This window comes from Penicillium verhagenii (assembly GCF_028828195.1).
Source record: "Penicillium verhagenii strain IBT 33310 chromosome Unknown utg000003l_segment0_segment0, whole genome shotgun sequence".
Classification (NCBI taxonomy): Eukaryota; Fungi; Ascomycota; class Eurotiomycetes; order Eurotiales; family Aspergillaceae; genus Penicillium; species Penicillium verhagenii.
Genome location: NW_026643167.1, coordinates 3,724,253 through 3,750,236, shown reverse-complemented (window position 1 = coordinate 3,750,236; position 25,984 = coordinate 3,724,253). Strand labels below are relative to the sequence as shown.

At 47.2% G+C, this 25,984-nt stretch overlaps 8 protein-coding genes across 8 annotated transcripts; 5 read left to right on the top strand and 3 right to left on the bottom strand.

Moving 5' to 3' along the window:
- Positions 1-823: 823 nt before the first annotated feature.
- N7466_002761 (uncharacterized protein) lies at positions 824-2,373 on the top strand (the record flags this gene model as incomplete). The annotated part of the gene is made up of 3 exons (XM_057162159.1): positions 824-1,319; positions 1,389-2,136; positions 2,196-2,373. 3 exons carry the CDS (start codon positions 824-826, stop codon positions 2,371-2,373), a joined length of 1,422 nt encoding a protein of 473 aa, XP_057025444.1.
- Positions 2,374-2,883: 510 nt separating this feature from the next.
- N7466_002760 (uncharacterized protein) lies at positions 2,884-3,540 on the top strand (the record flags this gene model as incomplete). The annotated part of the gene is made up of 1 exon (XM_057162158.1): positions 2,884-3,540. The coding sequence occupies one exon, from the start codon at positions 2,884-2,886 to the stop codon at positions 3,538-3,540; it is 657 nt and encodes a 218-aa protein (XP_057025443.1).
- Positions 3,541-6,347: 2,807 nt separating this feature from the next.
- N7466_002759 (carboxylesterase/lipase family protein) lies at positions 6,348-8,078 on the top strand (the record flags this gene model as incomplete). The annotated part of the gene is made up of 1 exon (XM_057162157.1): positions 6,348-8,078. The coding sequence occupies one exon, from the start codon at positions 6,348-6,350 to the stop codon at positions 8,076-8,078; it is 1,731 nt and encodes a 576-aa protein (XP_057025442.1).
- Positions 8,079-8,577: 499 nt separating this feature from the next.
- Positions 8,578-9,929, bottom strand: N7466_002758 (uncharacterized protein; the record flags this gene model as incomplete). Its single annotated transcript, XM_057162156.1, has 4 exons — positions 8,578-9,119; positions 9,200-9,286; positions 9,347-9,806; positions 9,882-9,929. The coding sequence occupies 4 exons, from the start codon at positions 9,927-9,929 to the stop codon at positions 8,578-8,580; spliced, it is 1,137 nt and encodes a 378-aa protein (XP_057025441.1).
- A 4,545-nt stretch (positions 9,930-14,474) lies between these two features.
- On the bottom strand, positions 14,475-15,705 carry N7466_002757 (uncharacterized protein; the record flags this gene model as incomplete). The annotated part of the gene is made up of 3 exons (XM_057162155.1): positions 14,475-14,880; positions 14,948-15,404; positions 15,489-15,705. 3 exons carry the CDS (start codon positions 15,703-15,705, stop codon positions 14,475-14,477), a joined length of 1,080 nt encoding a protein of 359 aa, XP_057025440.1.
- A 1,514-nt stretch (positions 15,706-17,219) lies between these two features.
- Positions 17,220-18,881, top strand: N7466_002756 (cytochrome P450; the record flags this gene model as incomplete). The annotated part of the gene is made up of 3 exons (XM_057162154.1): positions 17,220-17,512; positions 17,567-18,379; positions 18,440-18,881. The coding sequence occupies 3 exons, from the start codon at positions 17,220-17,222 to the stop codon at positions 18,879-18,881; spliced, it is 1,548 nt and encodes a 515-aa protein (XP_057025439.1).
- A 1,629-nt stretch (positions 18,882-20,510) lies between these two features.
- Positions 20,511-22,122, top strand: N7466_002755 (uncharacterized protein; the record flags this gene model as incomplete). The annotated part of the gene is made up of 5 exons (XM_057162153.1): positions 20,511-20,982; positions 21,041-21,331; positions 21,399-21,462; positions 21,527-21,549; positions 21,626-22,122. The coding sequence occupies 5 exons, from the start codon at positions 20,511-20,513 to the stop codon at positions 22,120-22,122; spliced, it is 1,347 nt and encodes a 448-aa protein (XP_057025438.1).
- Positions 22,123-22,241: 119 nt separating this feature from the next.
- N7466_002754 (Tetrapeptide transporter OPT1/isp4) lies at positions 22,242-25,289 on the bottom strand (the record flags this gene model as incomplete). The annotated part of the gene is made up of 13 exons (XM_057162152.1): positions 22,242-22,435; positions 22,498-22,584; positions 22,640-22,757; positions 22,813-22,994; positions 23,047-23,119; positions 23,169-23,775; positions 23,827-24,002; positions 24,062-24,344; positions 24,405-24,535; positions 24,588-24,746; positions 24,810-24,886; positions 24,965-25,021; positions 25,085-25,289. The coding sequence occupies 13 exons, from the start codon at positions 25,287-25,289 to the stop codon at positions 22,242-22,244; spliced, it is 2,349 nt and encodes a 782-aa protein (XP_057025437.1).
- Between the last annotated feature and the right edge of the window lie 695 nt (positions 25,290-25,984).

Here is a 25,984-nt window from a genome sequence, read left to right as displayed (position 1 = left end):
GCTTTAATGGCCAATGATAACGGGCCCGGCTTCCCGAGACTTCAGAAAGTTCTAGCCCAACGGCATCCCGGCAGGTACGAGATTGGAAGCAAAGTCATGGCCAGTCGTGTTCGCTCTTGTCGAATGCCATCAGCCCTTTCATTATCCAACAGCCGCAAAACCATTGGAGTAGATGGTCAGGTCTGCACGCTCCGAGCTTGATTCTGAACTTAATTTTTCATGGCCATTTACCAGTCAGATTTTGGCATCCTGGAATAGAAGGTGGTTTGAAGATTAGGAAAGTTGTCGCGTGGCAATTGGGAACCCTGGTTGGTCGTAAAAATCCATCAGAAATTTTTATGCCCCACCACCCACGCTTTACCATTCTCGGCTACAGGTTTTGAGCTTATTTGCCTCTTGTGTCTGCTGAAGACTCACGAGAATGTGTTATTTGACTATGATTAAAACTTATACAGCTGCCGAATATATGCACCATGGGCTATAGCTATTTCGAATCCACTGGAGAAACCCACAGCGCTTGAGGAAAAAGTCTTGGGGGAGTGGGATTTCTAAGCAAATTTGGAAAAGATTCCCGTTGCAATTAGCAAACAGAAACACCCCCAAGCACATCTAGCCCTCTCCAAGCGCCTTGGCGTTCCGTCAACCATGTGCGATTTTTCCAAGACCAATCACGCAATTTCACGCAATTCTCCACTGAGAATCTTATGTAAAATTCTCTTGCTCATGAAGAGAGCTTCGTTTGTTTTTCCAGTTTGTAACCTCTTACAGATTATCGTCCCTGGTGTTGAGAGAACTGCAGACGTGGTTCGATTCCACTACCATAATGGCGTCCATCTCCTCGAACACCGAGGTCGCTTCTCAAAGTGAGCAGCATGTCGTGGAGCACGCGGATAATACCGCTCGGTCCTGGTCTGCTCGATCTATCTATCGGTCGATCCCCTTCCAGATCGCCATCGCTAGTGGTGTCTCTTTCACGGCCCCTGGTATGTGGGATGCCATGAACAACCTTGGAGCTGGTGGTGCTGCAGAGCCTTACGCTGTTTCGGCTGCCAACGCTTTGGTCTACGGCTTGTTCGCTATCGTCTGTGTCTTGGCCGGAGCTATCAACAACCGTATCGGTCTTCGATTCGGTTTGGTTATTGGAGCTATTGGTTACCCCATCTACGGCGCTGGTCTCTACACCAACAATGTTTCTCCGACAACGTGGTTTATGCTATTCGGTAGCGCACTCTGTGGTATCTCGGCGGGTTTCTTCTGGGCTGCTGAGGCTGCTATTATCATTGGATACCCAAGCCCTAAAGATCGTGCTTTCTACCTTGGTACGTGACTGGGTATTTGGAAATCACAAATCAATGGGGGACTACGATCATCTAACATCTCTTAAATAGCTATCTGGCAAACTGCCAAGGCCGCTGGCCCAATCATTGGTGGTGCGATCAGTCTTGGCCTCAACGCCAAGAACTCGTCGCAGGGAACGATCAGCTCAGGAACTTATATCGTGTTTGTCGTGATTATGTGTCTTGGACTTCCCATCGCGCTCTGTCTGAGCCCCGCTGAGAAAGTGCAGCGCAAGGACCGCACTTTGGTCTTGGTGCACAAGCAAGCTACCTGGGGCGCCGAATTCAAGGCAGCCCTGAAGTTGATTGCCACACGCCGTGTCCTTCTGCTTCTTCCAGCATTCTTCATCAGCTACTTTTACAACGCGTTCCTGAGCACCTGGTTGACCGACTACTTCACCGTCCGATCCCGCGCTTTCTCGTCCTTCTTCACCAACTTTGCCGGTATTGCTTCTTCCTTCTTGATTGCGACTCTGCTCGACCGTCAATCCATCAACATCAAGACTCGTGCCAAGGCTGGCTTCTTGGCTATTGTGATTATCCTGGCCGGCACTTGGATTTGGGCTTGCATTCTGCAGAACCAGTTCTATAACGCGCCGACAACACCTGTCTTCGATTGGTTCACTGGAGGGTTTGGAAAGTCGTACGCTCTTGTCTTTTTCTGGACTTTCGGAGGCCAGGCCTTCCAGCAATATCTTTACTGGCTCGTGGGCCAATACAGCACTGATATCTCGTCCTTATCGTACCACTGCGGAATTCTGCGTGGATTCGAAGCTCTGGGACAGACAGTTGCCTGGGCGTAAGTCTTCCCCGTTCAGCTTTTGAATGTTTCAAAGAAATGATCTAACCAAATTACAGTATGCAATCCGAGGGAAATGCCAATCACTTCGTTAGCATCGGTCTTAATTTCGGTATCACGATGCTGTGCATTGTGCCTACCTGGATGGTTCTTTCTGAACTTGACCACAGCCATGAAGTGGTAGTTACTGTCGATGATGTACCGACTAAAGTACATGATGATGATACCCAAGCTTAAAGCTTAACAGGTGAATATTCAACAGCATTCACCATGCATGATGAACGTACTATATAAACAACCAATATAATTAATTTCAACAATTCTAAAAAAACTCCCCAAAAAGTATGATTTTTTGAACTCTTAATTTATTTCACTTCAAACAATCCTGGACAGAATCTATCTCTTCAAATGTTAGGGAATGTATTGATAAAACTATCACCTATTACATCAATTGATTTTTAAGTGATCTATGAGGAACATTTGAAATCTGCAGCCAAAGGTAGCCAACTGGCCAATCCAGTTACCGAGAAAATAAAGGCGGGAAGGCGATAAGGCAAAACTCGCAAATCGCCAAGATCAACGAATTTTCGCGAATTTGGCCAAATCTGCGAAATCTGCGAAAGAAGAAGAACCCCAAAGTCCCGCTCATCACGGGCCATCGCGTATCTTCCCCGGCTTTCACTTTTGAAAGCCTATTGTCCAAAGCTTCTGCCAAGTTCCAAGAAAGAGGAGCAAGCAAGTACCAAGATGGAAGAATTGCCCATCGAACCCAGTGGGATCCTGTGGCAGGATGACTTTATCAACGCGGAGCACGAGCAACGCCTCGTCACAATCTTCCGCAACGAATTAAAATGGCCCGATCGGCCAGGCCGCATATCACTCCACTACGGCTACACATTCGACTATAAAACATTCGGGATTGACCCCGACATCCCATATAAAGAATTCCCAGAATGGCTCCAACCACTCATCCCGACTACAGAATCCCGCCCGCCAGAGCAGGTCTGTCTCCAATACTATCCCCCGGGTGCTGGTATTCCGCCCCATACCGATGCGCACATGGCATATGACCAACTCTATGCCCTGTCTCTTGGTGCGCCGGCAATCATGCAATTTCGCAAAGGCGAGCACCGCGTTGATGTTGACTTGAAGCCGCGGAGTATGATGCAGATGACCGGGGATTCAAGATTGCATTGGACTCATGGAATTAAGAAGCGCAAGAATGATACCCTGTTGGATGGGACGGTTAGGCCGCGGGAGGATCGTTGGAGTATTACTTATCGGTGGGTTAGGGAGGGTGAGTGTGAGTGTGGGAATATCGATTTATGCGATGTTGCACAGCGAAGACAGGGAGTTGAGAAAGAAAAGAGATCGGTAAAGGAGTTGGAGGCCAAAATGGCTTGATTGTTTTCCTCCGTGTCTCCACAGGAGGCATCTCATGACTTGAATGCCGTTGACTTCAACCTTTGTAAATACAGTGCAAATGCATTCAAGCCATTACTTTATCCTTGTGTACCCCTAGAGCCGTCAGCGCCGAAACATCGTTTCCAAGGTTGCCAAGTCCATTTTGAGCAAAACTTCCCATTGACAAGTCATGCAATTAGAGGTGATCGAGGTGGGGGAAGGGGATATTTGCGTCAGGCATCATGCCATACTATGATCTGATGCTGCATTTATTTCTCCCCGTCCCGACGTCTTCCCTTCCGCGCTCTTCTTTCCTTCAAATGTTTCAACGATTGACTACCTTTCTCCCCTGTTCACTGTCCCCAGTGCCCTTTTTGGCCAAAATCTGTGTCCAGTGTGTTCATGATCGCCTTCATCTGATGAAATTACTATTTTGCTCCATCGATACAACGTCCAAAGACATGTTTCAAGAATGCCGATCCCCAAAACACCGAAGCTGAATGACAATCAATTTGCAACTGTACTAATTCAGTTGTTGAGGAGAGCAGTAATGGACCTAGGCACCTCGAGCCTGACTTCACGATCGCGATCGCACTTTTTCCCATTTTTCCTGGAATATCGTGGCGTTGACATGACCACAGCTTGCTGACGCGCAACTCACCTATCGAGATCTTCAAGCTTGCACACGAAGCCGTTTTGGTCTCGAATTTGACGTTTTCAAACGCTGCCATCCGTGCTTCGGGCATTAGAAATTCTCAGATCCACCGCCCCTCTCATCCACGGCGCCACCGTTTTGACCCGAAAGAGTTGGAGACCTTGTTTGAAGTGGACCTTGCCCCATGATTCTAGACAGATCTCCGTCTCCAACGGCAGCAATATCTCCAGGATGGTTTCGTGGCAATTTACCTAGAGCTACAGAAGAGGATGGCCAGGACAAGGGGAATCGGCGTATAACAGAATTGAGCGCATTCCCTATAATCCAAATAATGCGACCGTGTTGCAAGTCGTCTGCATATCTTCCGAACCCAAGAGAATTGCATCTCATGAAGGATTAAGTTGCAGAAAGGGGACGGGGTTCGCAACGGTCCCACTGGAAGCCCACCAAAAGTGGGGACACATGATGTGTAGGGCACTACAAAACCTTGGAAGATGTGATCTTCAGAAATGACGCTGCTTTGGATGACTCCGTCCGTCTCCGTCTGTGGCTTTCTGACTTGCAGAATTTCAGGATTCATGATTGCAACAATCGGGAAAAGATTTGCCCGTTAACGAAACCAAAGACGTGAGTGATTTCTATACACGCCCCAACCCCCACATCGGGAGCACCTCGGGAGAGGGGTCGAAGCGCCACATGCCACTCCTCGATATTAAAATTCCTGAGCAGATTGGAAGTGGCTTATGGAAACTAACTAGCAATGGACTAGTTATTCCCGAGACTGAACCCTGCAAGAACAAAAAAAAAAAAAAAACCAAGGGAACGCTGTGGCACTAATCTATATTCGACACTTCTCCGTGAAGGGCGAAGTGGGTGCTGAAGAATTGATTGAAAGGATATTGAAGTTTAGCAATTGGCCAATGAACGAGGATCCTTTCAAATGTTTTTTTTTGTGGAGGTAACCATAAGCTGCAAGTCAAGCTTTGCAAGGTCCACGAATTCACCCACTCGAAACATCGATTGTCAATATGGGCACGGTTAACGGTCCAGTTTTTTTCCCGGCCCCGAATACTTGTTTGGGAAGATTCGCGCCTTCATTTCACGGTGGACGATCCCGTAGACTTAGCAAGTCTTGGCGCCGGAGAAGGCCCATCCTTTGGACGTAACAAGCTCATCTTACTCCGCCGATCGCGTATACGAAAGATATTCTTGGCGTCGGAAAAGATATATCCTCCGAGGGTACATACTGTACAATATTTCCTGCATGAAGGTTCGACCAATCAATGGCAAGTCATCCCGATTGGAATAGCTCACGTTGACCAGACGCAGGTTACCGGACGTCCGGAGATACGATGCAAGGTACTGCAGACTTCAAGGATTTGCATCAACTAGTGCGATTCGTCGGGTCCGTCCGCAACCAAAAGAACAAGCAAAATGAGCATTATTCTGGAATGTTGCGGGAGGTCTTCAAGTCTGGAATTGAACTGAGCTACTCAAACTGTTGCGCCTTAAAATGGGTGTATTTATGGCGTATCAATGTTTTTCGTATTCAATGTTTGCGTTAAACGCGAATTAAATATTGTTCGTGAACATATAGGCTCCGCGCGATATTCCGAAACAAAAGGCAAAACGAAAACCGCTAGACAAACATTTGAAATGAATACTAGTAACCATTACATGGGCTAAACCTGGTAATTAAGCCGCAAAACGCAAAGCGCAAAACGCAAAACGGCGCATTTCAGTACAGTCAAACTAGTACGATATGCCCGATCCAGAGGAACTATAGCCAAAGATGGAGTTTTTCAGGCTCAAAAACTCTCACCAGCCTTCCGCTCTACAGTCAAAGGTATGACACCTTGAAGAGCCGTCGTTTCGTTGTGTTCGTAATCAAGCAATGACGAAGGCAAGGAATTGTTTTGGTTGAGTGGGCCCTGCATCGATGTCCCAGGGGTTCCAGCTCTGATCTGCAGCTCAATGTGGAAACATCGTGCGGGGTATACAAAGTCCGCGTCACCAATGAATGTTGTCACCATTGGTATACCCTTGCAGGAATTATCCCCGAGGGTTTGAAGATCGGCAATTATAAAAGGGAAGGCGGAAACATGCATTTGACTGATCAGAAGTGACATTTTTTTTACATAGCCTCGCACCAATGGCAATGAGAATCCTCTTCCTCGGCCTGGCTGTCGCTGGTGCTGTGCAAGGCCGAGTGGCCGGCACCAAGACCAGCCTCGGAAGCCGATCAAGCTCCGCCGTATCCTCTGCCGAGTCGCCGACCGTGTACATCGACACACTCTCAAGTACTATCCAAGGCAACAGATCGGAGTACATCAACTCCGTCTACAACTTCAAGCGGGTTCCATTCGCCTCGGCTCCAACGGGCGACTTGCGCTGGAAACACCCGGCGCACGTTTCTAGCTGGACCGGAATTCGTGATGCAACATACTTCGGCCCGGAATGCCCTCAGCCCGGCATTGACAACTACAGTGAAGATTGTCTTTTCCTTAATATCTGGACTCCTGATACCGTCAACTTCACCAATGTGAAGAACAATACTGAAACCGGCATTGGTTATATTCCGGCTAACTCATCCGAGGCTATGCCCGTGTATGTCTTCTTCCACGGTGGACGGTTCGGTACTGGCTCTGCAATCCAGCCCACTTTTGACGGCGCTGGACTTGCTGCCAAGGGTGTCGTTGTCGTGACTGTCAACTACCGTCTCGGCGCATTGGGCTTCTTGTCGCACCCGGAGCTGAGCGCCACCTCTGGAAGTGGAAGCTCTGGTAACTACGGTCTGGTTGATCAACAAGCCGCTTTGCATTGGACAAATGAGAACATCGCCTCTTTCGGAGGTGATTACAAACGAATTACTATCGGTGGACAGTCCACAGGCGCTGCCTCCGTGCTCGATCATCTCAACAGTGAGCTGGCCGACGATCTATTCGAGCAGGTCATTGCCGAGAGTGGTGCCGTTTACCCTTCCAACCCCATGATTGGCAGCCTTGCCCAGAGCTACCGTCAATTGGGCGAAGCAGAGAAGCAAGGTGTATCCTACCTTTCCAGCCTCGGCCTCCAAAACATCTCACAGGCCCGCAACGCTTCAGTTGAATTGTTCCTGAACAGCGCCAACCTGAACGACGTCACCTTCCAGAACACCGTTTTTGCCAACAACTCGGCCTACATCGAGCCTCCGCTCTTCCGACCCGTCCTGGACGGATACGTTCTCCCTGCAACCTACGAGGAGATGCTTATCCGCGGAAACCACACCACCGCCCCCGTCCTCACTGGAGGTAACCTCGACGAAGCCGGCGCAACCCCCAGCCCCGGATTTACCGTCGCAAGCTACAAGGCACAGAGCCAATACGAGTTCGGCAGTGTCGGACTCGCAGAGGAATACTTCAAGCTCTACCCTGCTGGCAGCACGAATGAAAGCGCCGACGCTGCGATCAACACATTCTACCGGGAGCAGAACAAGGTCTCTCTTTGGCTTTGGGCAAGCGAGTACCTGGCTGGCTCTGCACGCAACACATCTGGTAACGGGACCTACCAGACCTACAGCTACCAGTGGACACATGCGCCCCCTGGACAGGACAAGGGTGCCTACCATGGTAGTGAGCTGAACTACGCGCTTAACAACCTGTACGCTGTGGACTCGCCCTGGACGAGTGAGGATTATGAAATTGCCGACAAGTTGTCCGACTACTGGGTCAACTTTATCAGCACTGGAAATCCCAATGGGCATGGTCTGCCTCACTGGCCTGAGGCTAGTGCTAAGAGTGCTGAGATCATGCAGGTTGGTGATGCTTGGAAGTCGGTTAGCGTCGCCAGTGAAGAGAAGATTGCCTTCCTGCGTCGCTGGTTTGCGAAGTGGCCTGTTTACTAGTTGAATATGTACATATCATGTGGACTTGCCAATTTTCTTGAACAATTTTCTTCTTTCTATATACCTCTCATCGCTCCACCCACAGCGGACATGCGGACTCGGAATAGTGATTCCATCCGGACCTCGCCAGTTCTGTACACAATTTCTAAATTTACTATCAATGATTACAGAAATTAATACAGTTTTTGAAGTTGCAGAGAGTAATTCCTTATTATTCCGAGGTTTGATTAAGGCACGGGTGGATTTCAATATCAGGTTCTTTCATGGAAATATTATAATGTACTACGTACGCACGTCATTATCGTATTGATTCAAAAATCCGTTGAAGCTTTCAATGCTGAGATCGCGATGTTGGTATCAAAGAGAAAATAAAAAGAAAAGAAAGAAACAGTAACAACTAGACTGGAACAATGTAAAATATGCAGATAGAATAAAGATATGTGCTTAACGCAAGTATAAGACCACAGCTCATTTGGAAAGAAAACATAGAATACGATTTTCAGACAGCATCGGGAAGATGTGCAGGCTTGGGCCTTTCAACATAATCAAAATCGTCCACGGGGCTTGGATCATGTAGAAAGCTCGGCGATATCAAATCATGCCACTCAAGGTCCCCCTGTTGACCGGAATTTCTTCCGTCTAAGGGCAGATGCTCGAAGCCGTCAGCAGTAGTAGGAGTCGGCTCTGTACACCATGTATCAGAGAATTCCACAGGCTTCTTCTCCGACTCCACAGATGCCTTATTTGTAGATATTCTCAACTTTTGGCCGTAGGCCGGGACGTATGCCTTGTTTTGCTTTTGTGAAACGAAGAACGCTCGGAATGCACTCGCTGCCGCTAGAAGGACTCCTAGCTCGGCGCTCATGGACTGCCAGTATGTTTCCCAAATAAGATCGACTTGCTTGTGGTACTTCAGGCCGGCGACTCGGGTGATGGATAGGGCGACCAGGACGAAGGTCAGACAAAGCGAGCTGCCCAAGGCAAGTTTTTGAGTCCAGTCTACCCTGATTTTCAAGATAAGGCCAACGGGAATCACCAAGACTGTAGTTTTCAGACACGATTGTTAGCCGATAACGAGGTTTTGGGCAGTAAAATTAGCTGATCGGGAGGGTTGGACATACTGAGAAGGTCACCCACGATATCGAGAGAAATTTGAGCGGCGGAGTATCGGACGAGGTTGGACATGTATTTCCCGGTAGCGCATTGTACTGAAGACTTCGTTGTTAGTGGATACGTCATAGAAAAAGGGGTGGTAGAGTATCACATACGTGCTTGTTCGCCCCAGTAGGGACAGCTGATGTAGTAAACCGTGATTCCGAAGGACAAGAGAATCAGGTTCACAGTGAAGACGATCCACCAATATATCTGCCAAGGGCGCAGACGGTCGATCAACCTTTTGAAGAACATGAGAAAGAAAAACTTGACGGCGGATATTGAGCACCAGCTAATCATCAGAGAGGCCACCGTCCATCTGTGGTAATTTTCTGATATCTCGATCGCATCCACAGGCGGCTGGACGCCCGGAACCATGTTCTCCACTGCAGCCATCAAGAACATCGGGTTGACCACTTTACTGTAGATGATAACTTGGCTTGTCAGGACGAAGACAAAGGCCAATGTAAGAAGTCCGTCGTCGATCTGGACGCGATGCCTCTGGATACCAAATCGGACTACAAAACGCCCTATCACGCCGATGATAGCAAGTCCTAAAAATAAGCCGACTGAGACCTAAGGCGCTATGTTAGCAAGTGACGAAACAAACGCCTTGTAGACGCAGGATGCTAATGGTGGTGAGAAACATACCAGGAAGGCTTCTTTGCTGATCCGGCCCACAGAATATTGTGTTGTCATGGCTGTCTAATTGACTGCACCGTAGTGTAAAGAGTGATATGGACTTCCTTGCTCAAATTGTTTCCTGGGGAAGATCGGAAGATCCAGAATTTTTTATTATCTGGGATTTTGCATCAATATGCAGGCCATCATGGGCTTTTTGAGAATCATGGGGGCCAGAATCCTACATGTGGGCGAGGATTGAAGGAGAGCTCGTGAACTTGCCGTGTTCGGCCCCAAATGGGTGTTCTAACCTCCCAAGGAAATGCTATTTGCAGGTATTAGCCCCTCCAGGTGCCAGAACAATAGAACTTTCTAACCAGATAAGGCTAGGAGCTTCAGAGGATAACTCTTCATCAGCTATTGTATCGGCTCCCATAGTAAATGATAACCCCGTCTTGTAACCCCATTGGATCATTATTCTTGGACTTTAGATGACAATTCTCATATTCACTTATTCATTTTGCTTCTCTCATACCCCCCGCTCTCTTCAATTATCTTCATTGTACCGAAATGATTACTGTTGATCGTTAACAACACACCCGATTACATGATCAATGTAATTAAATTTGATGCAATGCCAATTCTATGAAAATACTAGTATTATCCCAGTAAGTTCAATAATATGACATTATTTAGTGATGACCTTTTAAACTCTGCGAGACTTTCTACAATGGATCCTGCAGGTATCCATGCAGCGCAACCAACGTTATTGACTAGACTAAAGATCCAACCTTTCTCGTGTCTAATTCAAGCCTCGACGCTATTCAAAGTCCCCATAGCGGGAAACTGCCCCCGCTCATGCCACGTGTCGGAGTTTTTTGAAAGCTTAATGTCAGACTCATTGAAGCGGCATTTATCATTCATGTCGGTAAGCGAGGCTCAAGTGCTTACTGTGGTCTCTGTGGTTTCTGTGGTTTCTGTGGTTTCTGTGGGGTCGGGAATTTTCGAAAACGCGGTTGATCAACACATCTAGAACCGTTCATGCATTGTTTCATGCACTCGCTCTGGCCGGCATAAGGATTCAAAGTGCATCAAACGAGATTTCGATATTAAATAGCAAATTCGGACATGGAACGTAAGGGGAAGCGAAGCTTAACAGCGGGGAACGCAATAATATTATGGGGTATGTGAATGTCTTCAATAAGAATTGCCATATTTTTTTTCTTCTTGCTAAAATTGTTCCTCTGTTAATATTTTCTTTACTACCGGTGCCTACTATTTTTTTCAGTATCACCTGTTGGAGGTTCATATATGACTCAAACAGAGACCAACCTTCTGTTTTGGTGATCGACGGCCAACATCATTCAAATAGCCCCCACTGAACAGATCGGCTCAAAAGACTTCCTCAACTGCCTTGCTGCAGATTGTGGCGGTTAGCGGTGAGTTAATCGACAGAAGGAGGGGGAACATGACAAGTCAGCCCTAGCAAAAATCATGGCGGCTCTGGTTTCCTTTATTGTTCAAGGTTTACCCCAAGTTCAAACTTAACCTTCACACATATTCAACGTGTTACGAAAAAAAACATCGAAATGACCACCACAATAACATCTCAAGTCGCAGTCTTCTGCTTCTTGGTATCTTTGCCGTTCTTCATCACCTACTACATAGAATGGGGTATCAACAATTTGACCAATCGATCCGATTCGAGAAAACACGTGCATTCCAGCTACCATTCCTGGCCTCGACCCGCCCACTCGCCGTCTGCATTATCGTGAAATAAGTCTCCCAGAAAGAAGCTGGCAGAACTATGCCAACTATGTACTACGAACGATCCGGTCGGTCCTAAGTTATATCTGGAAAGCTCCAAAAATCAAAAACAAAGGCTTGGGTGTGGAAGCAATTTAGACCTGAGACTACTGCGAAAGGTCGAGGCCTTCAAGTTCCTGCGTATGACACTCATTCGCGAAGCGACTTCCTGAAGATGGGCCCATTTATCATCAACCAGTGGCTGCGATCTCCTACTGTGACAAAATATACCTGCACGAACAACCGAAGAAGAGCTGGATGATTGAGCTGCCTGTTCTTGCGGGGTTCTACGGCCCCACAATGTCAACGCAGGCATTATGACGTCAGACCCTACATCCGCCTACGCGCTCTTTCCACAGTACAGACGCTACGGTAGAAGGACTATCAAAATTATCGCCCTGCGACTTGAATGCTCGTTTCCGTGGCCATGAAGTTGATGGCACAGTGCATCAGCATGCGGATAAATATACCAATTCGGCTAGAAAGGCTGGGGCTCGGCTTCTCCTATACGCGTCTTGACTGGGCAGTTTCACAAATCCTACCTGGGGTTTCTGAAGGCGACATATACCTCATCCATACTCTTCTCCGCAGACTAGATGCAGTGGATATCAATAAACATATAATCAAACGATATGAACTTTTCGGCCTCCTTGGCCCTTGGAGCGTATACCCCTGTAGAAGCTAGTATGATTCCAAATCCCTGCCGCACATCTCGGATTTGGGGGCCAAACCTCGTTGTCTCACCCACTATGTTAACGCTAATCCATCACGACCCACAGCCTACCCCTTATCGACTAGGAATTTTGGAAGCTATGAGTGACCCGTATTATCTTGCTCTGTACTGCATGTCTCCCATTCGTCCCCGGCCCGCCCGCATCACCTCCAGATGTCTCCTTTTTCAAGCCATACATCAATAGCCATTGCCCACTATTGATATTTCGAAGACTCACTTACAGCCTCACTTTCAGATGCTTGGCTACTCCATCTATTCGGAAGGAAATATTTATAACTATACGGATCACTCTGGAAATATTCTCCTACATATTCTTGCCCTCTGCACTTCAATGTTTCCTTATGTTTAGGTAAATAATTCTTGAGGTTTTAGGTGCTCTATTTTGAGTCTCTCAATGCATGTAACACATGTGTTTATGGCACATACAGTGACAGGACATAAATTTTAACACCCCCTAAAGAAGTCCGCCTTTTCCACCGCTTTTAGTAAATATCCAACATTTGAAAGTAGGTGTTCCAACCTTGATGTATGGGTTTTTAATACACATGCATATGGCACACTGAGCAAGATAAATTATATAATACTATGATTGAAAGTTTTTGTAAGCCCTATTCAAAATCTAGTGGTGGATAGAAAAACCCCAGGTGATTTTCGACTGGCAGAATATTATGTAATTGAGGCGGTGTTAAAACTTGGTTATGTCCTGTGACTTAACGGGGCTGTGGTGTAGCAGCTATGCAATATTATGTTGGGCACTGCCATAGGTATATTTTGGATAGAATATACATCAACTGGGGCTGTAGTGTAGGGGTTATCACGTATCTTTTGCATAGATAAGGTCCGGCGTTCAAATCGCCGCTGCTCCATATATTTTTTGCAATTTTTTTCTATTTTTAGGTGAAATATATTTCCAATTTTGCATGCCGGTGCTGTTACGGAAGCTTCCCGCAACTTCCCGCAACTTCCCGCATGTATTAGTAATATCTCGGTAGAACTGCATAGATGGCCATAATGGGCCACCGTAGCATAGAACACTGAACTGGGGTTTAATGTCCAATTAATTATTGGGTAAAAAAACCAAAATGCCAGGAAAGTAAAGTCCTGGAGCAGCGGCGAATCGAACGCCGGACCTTCCCTATGCAAAAGATACGTGATAACCCCTAAAAAAAAAAATTACAAAAACATATGGAGCAGCTGTGAGGCTTGGCTCTGGGATAGATGCCGGAGGCCTGAGGTTGGTTGAGTTCAAAGTGCTGAGACAGAAGAGTCCGGTAACAGAGGGCTAGGATTCCTCTAGGATGGGTCAGAGACGGCATGGGACGTCCTAGATTCTAAGATAATGCACAGTGATGCGTGAGAATAACATTGAAGGGTAGAGTTATCTGTGGTATATTCATGAGACTAACTGCTGGTTTCCAGGACTTCCCCTGGAATATTTCACTTCACACCTAAAAATAGAATCTTGAAAGAACATTTGAAGGCTTCTGTTTAAAAATTCATCATCCCGTCTACGCGTAGATGAATGAGATTTTTCTTTACATTGAGGCAGGAGCTACCGAGGCAACATCACAAGCAACTTGGAAAAAAAAATTTCATTTCGGGGCAGGACAAAAAGAATGGTCCCAGAGGGGGTCGAACCCTCGACATTCGCGTTATTAGCACGACGCTCTAACCAACTGAGCTATGGAACCGATGAAAAACAAGGCAAATTTTGCCCATATAAAGTCAGTAAATCAGTCTTGAATACTTTTCATTGTTCAACATTAAAACTTACGCGGATTATTCGTGCGCTAAATTGCAGATACTGGCCTACTAAGGCTCAGGAGGCACATTGAGCCTTGGAACATTGGGATCTTGAAACATTGAAGCACTTGAGGGTCGGGCACCGTGAAATGTTCTCCTCAAGTGTTGAAGCGTAGATCCGGGTGGGGAATATATATGGAGACAAAGCCGCTAGAATTATAGCAGACGATTGATGATTATCTACCAGTTGACATGTATGTAGAGAGCCGGTCAAAATGAATCAATTTTTTTCTTAGAGGTCGGTGAGAAGAGCCGACAGGTATTCAGTGGTTTAACTCTCTTCAGTGTTTGCTGACTTCCACGTTGAGTTCTCGTTGTACATAAATGCCTCCCAAGCCTAGTCCATCTTCGGGATTTGAATCTCTCTCCTTGCCGATCACAGACACCAATTGAACTTCGTCTCCATATAGAGCAGATTCCAAAACGGTGGCGTGTGCCTTGGAATTAGCTGTAGATCCCCCGCTATTTTTGTATCTCTCAGCATATCGTGATGAGGATTGTGTCGTGACAGCCCGACCGAACATTTTGTTCAAGATCGGACGGAAAGTGGGGAGACAGGCGCTGATGAGGTAAATGTCCGGCTCGGCGACACTCCAAGCCATAAGATCCGTTGATCCCCAAGAACCGTCTTTAACAGCGCTTCCTTCCGAGAAGATGACGAAGCGCATGATTGAAGTTACCAGACCACTAGATTGGCTTGTTAGTGTACTGGGGCAGGTAAAAATGCTAGGTGTGTTTTCTGATTTTTGCTTACAGGAGGCCAGTTGCGAACGTCAAGATGAGACCCAGCTTGACCTTCATGGGGACGTTAAGGTGGTAAACGATAGGTATGGGCATTGCGAGCATGACCAGGTCGGTGAGGATATTCGGTAGTGATGCCCACAAGTATAATGCCTGCTTGTTGAGACAGTGGCCAGGGACCGAAGTATCCCAATTCAGTCTGAATGGCTGGCACATGTTCAGGCACATCACGCCTGAAACAACTGCTGTCAAGGTGATGACTGCGGCCAATATCAAGATTATGGTGCGGTATGGGTTGACTGTCCAAAGGCGGCCGTATAGAGCTAGAACGGCTAGCTTGGGGATTGCGACCGTGGTATAGTAGTAGGTTGAGATAACCAAGAGGTATTTGAAGTATTGCGGGGCCATGTTTGGGGTTTCTCTCTCAAGCGCAGCAAGGTGGCGACCGACACCGCCATATTTTACAAAACCTGCCATGATTTGTTAGTAATCATTGAAGTCGGGGATGGGGAGCATTTGCAGTTCTAACGTTCTAATATTTGAGGGAAACTCACAGATTGCAAGAGCTGATAATCCGACCGATACGACTCCAGACATGGCAGCCAAGGAATCATCGAGACCCCATGGTGTTCTTGTAAGATGGCGTGAGTAGAAACGCAGGGCTAAGAAGATAATGACAATGGGAAGCATTGCTGTCGCCACTCCAAGCGGACGGTAGCCAATATATGCATTTAAATACTCTTCAGAGTAAACCTCCGATCTTGGATCCATGATGAATTTGATGGGGAAAAATCGACACGTCGCCTTGTCGCTGTGCCGTTATGCGTAGGTAGTGGTGGACAGGAAGCTGCCAAAGAACAAGGCTGGGTGTTCAACATGTTTTGAACGTTCGAGTATTGATGGAGATGTAGATCACTTCAAATTTTGCATTCCTTTGGAAAAGCAAGTTCAGAAAATAGGGGATGTTGTGGGCTCTAGAGACCAGGATTGAAGGACTAACGCGTTTCGCTGCATGAATACGGAGTATACATTCGCTAGCCTGGAATAATGGAGTCCGTTCACACCAAGCTTTAACTTTGGAACAAAGCTTTTCATCAATACAAATGGTCTATGAGCTTTGATTTTTTTCAATAGTGTATCGGGATATCGGGTTAGCTCCCCATGCTATTTGAGGATAGCGGAGATTGAGCGATGCAGTACTCCGCACTGTAGTGAGAGTAGATCGCAATCAAAGAATGTGGCTTGATTGGATGCCTTCCCCTCCCGCTCTTTCTCCACTTTCTGGGTGCTTAGCGGGCTCAAGGATGATCCTAGCGGGCGTGCGGAGTAGAAGCCAATAGACCATTCATTCCTTCGGTCCAATTCATTCCAAATAAAGCATAATTCAAAATTATCGTAATGGGCTCACTATATCACGTTGGAAAGACCAATTTCTAGTCTTGGAGTGAAGTGCAGCTCTGTGCGGAGTACCGCGTCCAGTCAGATCCGTGGAACAAGCAGACTCCGACCGCAGCTGGACGCCTAAATACGGGAAGTTTGATTGTGGCTATCAATATGAGCTGCGGAAATGTTCACTGGAATCCTGGGTAAGAAAAGCTGAAGGTACTGAGACCTAGGATATTGGAAGTGATCAGGGAGAAATTGGGGTTGCCCGTACGGAACGGGAGCGGCTGCGAGCGGCCCCAAAGAACAGCGTGTACAGTAACGTCTCGGATCCCCCACTAGGACTAGGGCGGATGCAATGTTTGCCGAGCCCACACCATTTGAAATAACGGTCAATAAGCCAATTGACTGCTATTAATATCGACTTTAGTAACCTCATTTTCAAAACATTCCTATAGCCTCGAATGTGGAGGCTTATGCTATCTCTTGGCCCAAGCCATAGGCTTATTCTTATGACAAGAGACCCAATCGGACCCAGTCAACCCGAATAAATGACTTGAACCCCCCACAATATCTTAACATTCTTAACCAACCAGAGCGTAGCTTATGTTTGGCTAACGTTTTCGGCGCCTCTCGCCCCCAATTTCGTCACGTGGCCCATGAACGGCGGCAATTACTCGGATCTTATGCATCATCCTTGCCGTTCAAGGATACTTATCGCATATGCCCCGAGTTCCCCGTGCGCTCGAAGCGAGTGGGTAGCTCCATTCCCCTCCCCGACACTTTAAATCCACCTTGATTCTTAATCACAAGCTTGACTCTCTTTCACAACCTTGTCCTTGTACAAGTTGAGTTGATTCTGATTGATCTAGCATTTTCGAGCCGCATTTCTTCGGCTCATAATGCTTTTCTCACTTGAAAATGCTCCGTTCATCGCCCTCGGCCTCCTCGCTGCCTACTTTTTGCTACCGTATGTACAAAATGGGCGTTTGAGGGGGATCCCCAGTCCGAGCTTTGCGGGCTTCAGCAACCTTTGGCTGCTTTTGCAGGCACGCCAGGGTAAGCGTTACTTGTCCGTTGACGAAGCTCATAAGAAATATGGAAAGGTGATCCGCATTGCACCAAACCACGTCTCTGTCGCCGACGATGCTGCTATTCAGGCTATTTATGGACACGGAAATGGATTCCTGAAGGCGTAAGTCTTAATTATGAAAGCTCGTTTAATCTTTCACATATGCTGATATCATAGACTTAGCGACTTTTATGACGCCTTTGTCTCAATTCGCCGGGGTTTGTTCAATACTCGCAACCGTGCTGAACATACCCGTAAGCGGAAGATTGTGTCTCACACTTTCAGTGCCAAATCCATTGGCCAGTTCGAGCAGTACATTCACACCAACCTAGAAATCTTTGTTAAGCAGTGGAACAAGCTCTCCGACCTGGAGGCCAATCCCAAGACTGGCTACGCCAGCATAGATGCGTTGAACTGGTTCAACTACCTTGCCTTCGATATTATTGGCGACCTGGCCTTCGGTGCTCCCTTTGGCATGCTTGAGAACGGAAAGGATATTGCTGAGATGCGCAAGAGTCCGGATGAGCCTCCTAAGTATGTTGCTGCTGTTGAGGTGTTGAACCGCCGCGGCGAGGTATCCGCAACTCTGGGTTGTTTGCCATCCCTAAAGCCCTGGGCTAAATGGATCCCTGATCGTTTCTTCACTGAAGGTCTTGCCGCCGTGGAGAATCTCGCCGGTATTGCTATTGCACGGGTCAACGAGCGCGTAAAGCCTGAAGTAGTTGCGAATAATACCCGAGTTGACCTTTTGGCTCATTTGATGGAGGGTAAGGACGAGACTGGTGAGAAATTAGGCCTCGAGGAACTCACCGCCGAGGCTTTGACCCAGCTGATTGCCGGTTCGGATACAACCTCAAACACTTCTTGTGCTATCTTATACTGGTGCCTTCGCACCCCCGGAGTTGTTGAAAAACTGCAAAAGGTTCTGGACGAAGCAATCCCCAAGGATGTCGATGTCCCCACGCACGCCATGGTCAAGGATATCCCCTAGTAAGCTCTATTCCTCGTCTTGTCTCTTTGTTTTCCAGTTTATTTACTCACTCTCATAAGTCTCCAATGGGTCATCTCGGAAACTATGCGTATTCACAGCACATCTGCCATGGGCCTTGCGCGTCAAGTCCCCGAGGGCAGTAAGCCCGTTGTTATCTCTGGCCACACATTCTACCCTGGCGACGTCCTGTCCGTGCCAAGCTACACTGTACACCGCTCCACAGAAATCTGGGGTAAAGATGCTGAGGAGTTCGTCCCTGAACGCTGGGAGAACTTAACTGCCCGCCAAAAAGCCGCATTTATCCCTTTCAGCCACGGCCCACGTGCCTGCGTCGGTCGCAACGTCGCTGAGATGGAGCTGCTTTGCATTGTCGCCACAGTTTTCGGCATGTTCGAGTTCCAGCTTGAGCAAGAGGAGGAGATGCAGACCCGCGAGGGCTTCCTGCGCAAGCCCCTTGGCTTACAGGTTGGATTGCATCGCCGAGTCCGCGATTTGTCTTGAAGATGACGTGATGCGCCGAAGTTCTCAATGGTGAACAGAATTCATTTGTACAAAATCACAAAACAGCAAAGGCGGGACGAACAAAACAGAGATAAAGGGGGAAGAGAAAAGGCAAATTTATGAAAAGTACTCGATACTGGCCAACCATGTGAACCCGTGTCTCCCTTGGTGGGCTACAAATTGCATTGATCCCCCAGGGCTTTGGGGGAAAGTCCAGAAATTTCGGTAGGAACAAGTATCCGATAGTACATAGTACATATTCCCGTGCAAAGCAATCATTTTTAACAAAGTTTTCTCACTACCGGAGTTCCAATGAATCAGGAGCGGAAGGGGAAAAACCCCGTGTACGGAAGGTCTAGCCTGGTTGGCCACAGTAATCTGAAACGCGATGGATCAATTCTCATATATTCCATACCGAAGATATCCCGTGTAGCAAAGTGAGACCGAGCCGAAAGGGTCTTGGCAACACTTGCAGCGCGATCAAATTCCAAGATTTGATAACCTTGGAATGGGTATTTCTCACCAGAAAATTTGTTTTATTAGTCGCGATTGCCTTGGGCGATTCTATCAGCCACTTCCACTTGGGCTTGTACTAGACACTAGTCGCAGATAAGCCACATGTAGCATAGTGGGTCGCCATATGGGAGACTTGTTTCCTCCTCTTGTTAACTTTCCCCCCTTCAACCTTAGTAGTACATGAAAAGCCAAGGCCGCCCGACAAACTTTGAAAGATCTATGAAAGCATTACCCTAGGGAGGTAAGATTGTCAGTAGATCTCTAAACCCTTGGAACTCAATCCAAGCTTATCACGTATAAGCTTCCAGCGTAGACATTCGGCCCACACATCAGGAAAACGAATAATACTTATTCCAACATCGCTCGTGATTGCATGCGGCTGATGATGCGATTCACCGGAACACAAGTTGAAGAAGTTTAAGGGCACTTTCAAAAAGCCACCAGGTGGGTCAACTGAAAAACAGGGCTGTTGTTGAAACACCGGCGTGCTGCACCCTGATTGGCCAAGAAATAGTATCCGCAGGGTGTTCGCGACCCTGGTCCCCTGATTTAGCTACATATCAAATAAACAAACGTTCTAACAAAAACCTGACGAAAATCTCGGGAGACAATCCATCGAACGCGTGGACTGAACATTCTTCAGAGTCTGACCGCGTATAAACGCGATTGGTGCATTTACCAGTGCCCCAGATTCTGACTCTTGGCAGGTGCTCAGACGAAGGGCCCGAGCCTTTCCGTGTCAGTTATGGCAAAGATCTGATATTGATGGCGCCACGTGAAACAGCTCCGGGGAATTTCCCATAAATAAAATCCAGGTGGGTTTACCTTCTTCGGCTGAAGACCCACCGAGACCACCCGGTGATGATTTTGATTATAGGGAAATTAGCCCCCCAGGTGCACGCACTGACATTAATCCTGCTGAATAATTTCAAGGTCCAGATGTGATAGCCCGGAGTTCTTCCGGGGCCATCAGTGTGAGACGCAAATATGCCGAAAGGAGTTCAGGGGAGGAGAGAGGGGGAGGGCAGGCAGGTTCGTTGTTGTTGTTAAATAGCCAGGCTGGGGACGCTGTTTTCTGCAGCACGGTTCTTGCAGCTGACAACTACCGGCATCATGCAAATCAAGGGTCTGCTCCTTCTTGGTCTCGGCTGGGTTTCTGTCGCGTTGGCTCAGCTGGCTGATACAACCGACTACCCACTTGGTCCGTTGACTACCACCGCTGAGAAATGGGCTGTGAAGGTTTGCGACATCACGGACTATGGTGCTGTTGCGGACGGAGAGACCGATTCTGGTGCGGCTATTCTGGCTGCCTTTGAGGCCTGTATCGATGGTGGTGTGGTGAATATTCCTTTGGGAACATTTGCCTTGGCCACTTGGGTCACCTTGAGTGGTGGAACTGCGTGGGCCATCAACTTGGAGGGTATCATTGTTCGCACGGGTACTGCCGGTGGTAACATGATCTACATTGAACATAGCACTGACTTTGAGATCTACTCTTCGCGTGGTGAGGGTGCTATTCAAGGATACGGCTATGTCTTCCATGCGGAAGGGGAGTATGGCCCTCGTCTTCTGCGCCTTTATGAGGGTAAGCTATTTATTTCCCTTCCGTCTTGTCTTGCCATCTAATGCTAACAATTTCAAAGTGACGAACTTTGCCATTCACGATATTGCCCTGGTTGACTCTCCAGCATTCCACCTGACCCTTGACACTTGCAACCAGGGTGAGGTTTACAACATGATCATCCGAGGTGGAAACGAGGGAGGCCTTGATGGTATCGATGTATGGGGATTCGACATTTGGATTCACGACGTTGAGGTCACAAACAAGGACGAGTGTGTTACCGTCAAGAGTCCGGCGAATCACATTCTTGTCGAAGATATCTACTGCAACTGGTCTGGTGGCTGCGCCATGGGCTCTTTGGGTGTTGACACAGGTACGTTGGGAAGCCGAAACCCCCACCCACAATTCAAGGTAGAAAATACTGACAAGGTACGGGATAGATATCAGCAAAGTCGTGTACCAAAACATCTATACTGTCAATTCCAACCAGATGTTCATGTTCAAGTATGTCATGCTCTCCTTTGAAGATAACCTTACAGTACAAAGAACCAAGCTAATTTCTCAACAGGAGTAACGGAGGCAACGGCACAGGTAATTCAATCCCCTAAAATTGATCCCATTGACCAAACGTATCTGAACCCCTTGACTAATTTCATGGTATCAATAGTGACGGACGTCACCCTTCAAAACTTTATCGGACACGAGAATGCTTATTCCTTCTACATCGATGCTTACTGGACAGAAGAGACCCTGGCTGCAGGTGATGGTGTTCTTTACAACTCAATCACTGTCAGCAACTGGACAGGAACGTGCGAGGATGGTGCCACACGAGGCCCACTGTACGCCATTTGCCCGTCCACCCAGCCTTGCACCAACATCATAATCGAGGATTTCGACATGTGGACCGAATCTGGAAGCACGGAGTACTACAAGTGTGCCGATGCTTGGGGATCAGGATACTGCTTGAAGGCTGGGTCTGCCCACACCTCATATGGCACGGTCACTTCAACCGTGACATCTGCACCAGCTGGCTACTCGGCAACAACAATGCCTAACCAGCTCACCGCAGGATTCGGGCTGTCCACTTCTATTCCAATTCCCACGGTTCCCAACACATTCTTCCCTGGTGCTACTCCCGCTACGGCAAGAGTGTATGGTAACTAATTTACAAGGCTATGTATTATCAGTAAGCCGTTGTAATTAGCAATGCATTTGTCTTAGTCTCCCTATCTTTTTTTTTAAAAAAAACTCTTCATATATGTGGATGTAAACAATATACCCAATTAAAATTGGCCGGGTCCTTTACCAAAGTAGCCGCCAGTTGGAACAGTCAACCAAGGGACAGAGTTTGCATCGTCCGTGTTGGATCCCACGTTATTTCCCCACCAACTAAAAGTGACAGCGTGGTAGCCGAGCGCGAAAAATATGATGATGGTCGCGATAGCTGTGCCAGTATCCATCGCAGCTTGGAGCAAGTCTATAAGGCCCATGTGTTAGAACTTTATTCGAAGATTGAGGTTAGTGTTGGGTTGGACTTGCAGTTGTAACGCTTCCACCAGTCGAAAGCACGCTTTCGAATGAGGTAGTTGAAAAAGAAACCAACAATGAACCATAGAGAGTATTGTGCTAATTTAAATCATCAGCTTTGAGGAAAATTTCTCTGTGATCGTCAAAGACTTACTGGTGTTTGCAGGAGGAATATTTCCAGCCGCGTTGAAGAAAATTGGAACATTGATGTAGCGGATCCAACTGTTGGGGTAGCGACGGTAAAGGAAGTAAACAAATACGGTAACAACGGGCTGAATGTGGTCAGTCAGTAAGGAGACGCATAATAATTTGGCTTGGTGAACTCACTCCAATTAAAAAGAAGTAGACCAGGCCATTGTAGACTTGACCAGACTGGAACATTCGCTGCGGTCCAATTGTACCCCAAATCAATGAAGCATTGTACATGACTTTAGCTCCATTGCATGTGAACTTCTGTTTATTGGTTGATTTGCACAGGTCGTCGATATGTCCGAGCATCCATCGCAGAACTAAAACCATAAAATCAGCTTCAATCTTTGAGTTTCAAGGTTTAAAACGTACCTCCAGTCTGAGTCGCAGTTGCCAGAATACTAGCATAAATCTGGCCAAAGAATAAAACGCGGGGCGGGATTTTCTGGAAATGTAAGTACAGGTCGACCAGATATCAGACTAAAGTGGCGTACCATGTATTGTCCAAGCTTCAGGTCCTGCGCAAAATCCATGCCATGTTTGACCGAGTTATAGCCGTAGCATTTGACCATCATGTTGGCGATTGCCTTTCCTGGCCAGGCATACCCAGCAATCAACTCCGTAATAATGTTGAGGAAAACGCGTTGGTTAGTAGTCCCTTGGAGAATTCCTTCAGGTACAATGAGAAGAACCGCCATACCAAAGCATACCACAATGAAGCCCCAGACTGGCAGTTCAGTGTCCCACTTTTTAATGGTCAAGATGCCAAGACCGAGAACGATCACGGTAAGAAGACCATACCACCAGTCTGGAACCTCCTTGTAGGCGCGCATCAGTCGTCGATGCACATCCTCACCACCATGTCGTGAATCTTTGAATCGGGCCCAGATTTCAGTACCGTTGTAGAGGTAGGTGTGTACCACAACGGCGGTCACTGCGGCAAATGAGAGACCGTAGGTCAGGGAGTACGCCATGGAGATATACATTGGAGAGTATTCCTTGTAGCCGCTCTCGAGGAAATTCAGGCTGGAGTCCACCACGCGCGAGACGTTGTAAGAGCTGCCCGTGTTGTCGAATGTGCTCGATGACAGGAGAGGAAGACTGGCTGGTCAGCATATGGATTTTCTATTTTGAATCAGGTTCGTAACTTACTAAGCGCTGTTCCACACATTAGTATAGTATAAGATGGGAGACAAGAAGAAGTAGAAAAACACAACAACTGCAAAAGCGTTGCAGGTGATGTAAAATGGTGTCATGAGTGGGTATCCAGCATAGTTGATCTGCGTCCAGTCGAGACTGATTGGAAGGATACCCAAACCGGAATTCATCTGGCAAGCTAATTAGCAAACATTGAATCTAATTGTGAATGATGGAAAGAGAAACTAACCCCGAACAATGTGTTCACTTTCTGGTTGTGGGGGAAAATCCACGTGATAAAAGCAAATGTGCTGACACTGGTCCATATATAGTCTGGGAACCAATAAATAACAAACCCGAAGGCTGTTACATAGGCGAAGAATCGATACCGGCTAATAGTCCAGCCATTTACTGCTTTGGTGCTTTCAGGCTCATGCAGCGCGCGGAAAAGGACAGTTGAGGAAAGCGAGGTAGGCCAAACCAAGGCGGCCGGGTAAACAATCCATCGGCGAGAGAGACCTGTCAGTCCAAAACTAAAGGGATATCAGCGGATGTCAGTGGATGTGTGGGAAAATTCCAATAAAATATCTTACCCTATCATCTGTGTCGTCAAAAGATACAGGAAAGAGAATCCGGCTCCGAAGTCTCGATTCCAGTATACTGGACTGACGATAGCGACCAAGGAACCTTGAGCATAGGCTGTGGTAGCGCTAATATTAACACACTACGCTTGATTGTTAGTTGGTGTCTTTGCATGCTGATAGTACACTACTCACAATGACAATGAACGCGTGCTCCTTGATAGTGAATTTGCCGGGGTTGATGTCAAAAGTAAGTTTTCCCAACGGGACCCTCCACCTAGGAAGTTTCTCCCATGCTCGGCCAATAGGAAACACCAATATTTGTGCAACAACATAACCGATGGTCAAGGAAGGCTGATGGGAATTAGTAAACGCACGATAATATAATGTTTCAGTCCAAGGGTAATCGGAACTTACGTATCGCAAGCCGAAGAACTGGTTCACCCCGGAAAAAAGAATGACAAAAATTGTCATTAAGATCCAGGCCCGCACGGCTGTAGATGATCATCGTTTAGTCGATGCATATTTCCAAAAACTCCTACTGTTATTAGCATCCGTTGGGGATATCTTACTGTTGCAAGGAATGGTAGGGTCATCTTTATTCGATACACAAGCGGCGACTTCGGGGACTGGAATTTGTTAACATCAAGATTACAAGGGTATTCGATCCAATACTTTAGGGGCAAACGTACAAGGAGACTGGTCCCCCTCAACGTTCCACTTGAAGGCTTCGACCGGCGTCAGCTCAGTGAGCTCCGCTCTGTCCGATCGATATCTCCAACTTTCGCGGTCTTGGTTGGTGTCTTCTAATTCTAAGTCTGTGCCCAGCGCTTCTGATACGTCTGCCTGTTTAACAGGATCTTTGGCTGTCGCCACATCTGACTTATCAGTCGACATGGTGGTTTGTGGCCAAAAAACAGAAGAGTTGGAACTTTTCTCAAGACAAGATATAGTGGAAGGTACGGGCGGTGTTTTGTAGTCGACCACGTCAGCTGAGCTTGATTGCAATATTTACACTTTATCACGATAGACCCACCGGCTTGAAAAAATGGACATCTCGGAATAAAGCAATTATATCGGAATGTTTAAAAAGTCTAGAATCGCTGAGTCTAATACTAATTAGTATCTCGGACCGAACCTAGTACGGAGCCCTCCAGGGCTGATAATGCAAGCTAGGATGGCCTGATACATAGGAAACACAGAACTAGTGCATACCACCAGACTACGTAGTACATAGTATACATTGATGCGGGCAGCGGCTTGCGGCACCGAGATATAATCTTGAAATGAGAACCATTTGAGAAATACTTTGTGTTGCCTTCTACTTGGCCTTTTACTGGACTAAATTTCGTTGATTCAACTCTTCTGATTTAGTTCCATTGCTATTCTGGGCCTAAAAAAAGTCGGATGGGTCGTTATCAAACGCCATTTGCCTCTAGATAAACGAATATCTTGGTCTGTCCAGACTCCATTGCTTACCCCAACCGTAGAAGTGGGGCGGATGGAGGATTATCTTGAACGGGGCATTTTCTATTTATTTAAAGCATTGTATAACTTGGTCTGTGCTTGATAAGCACTGTAATCCAAACCTG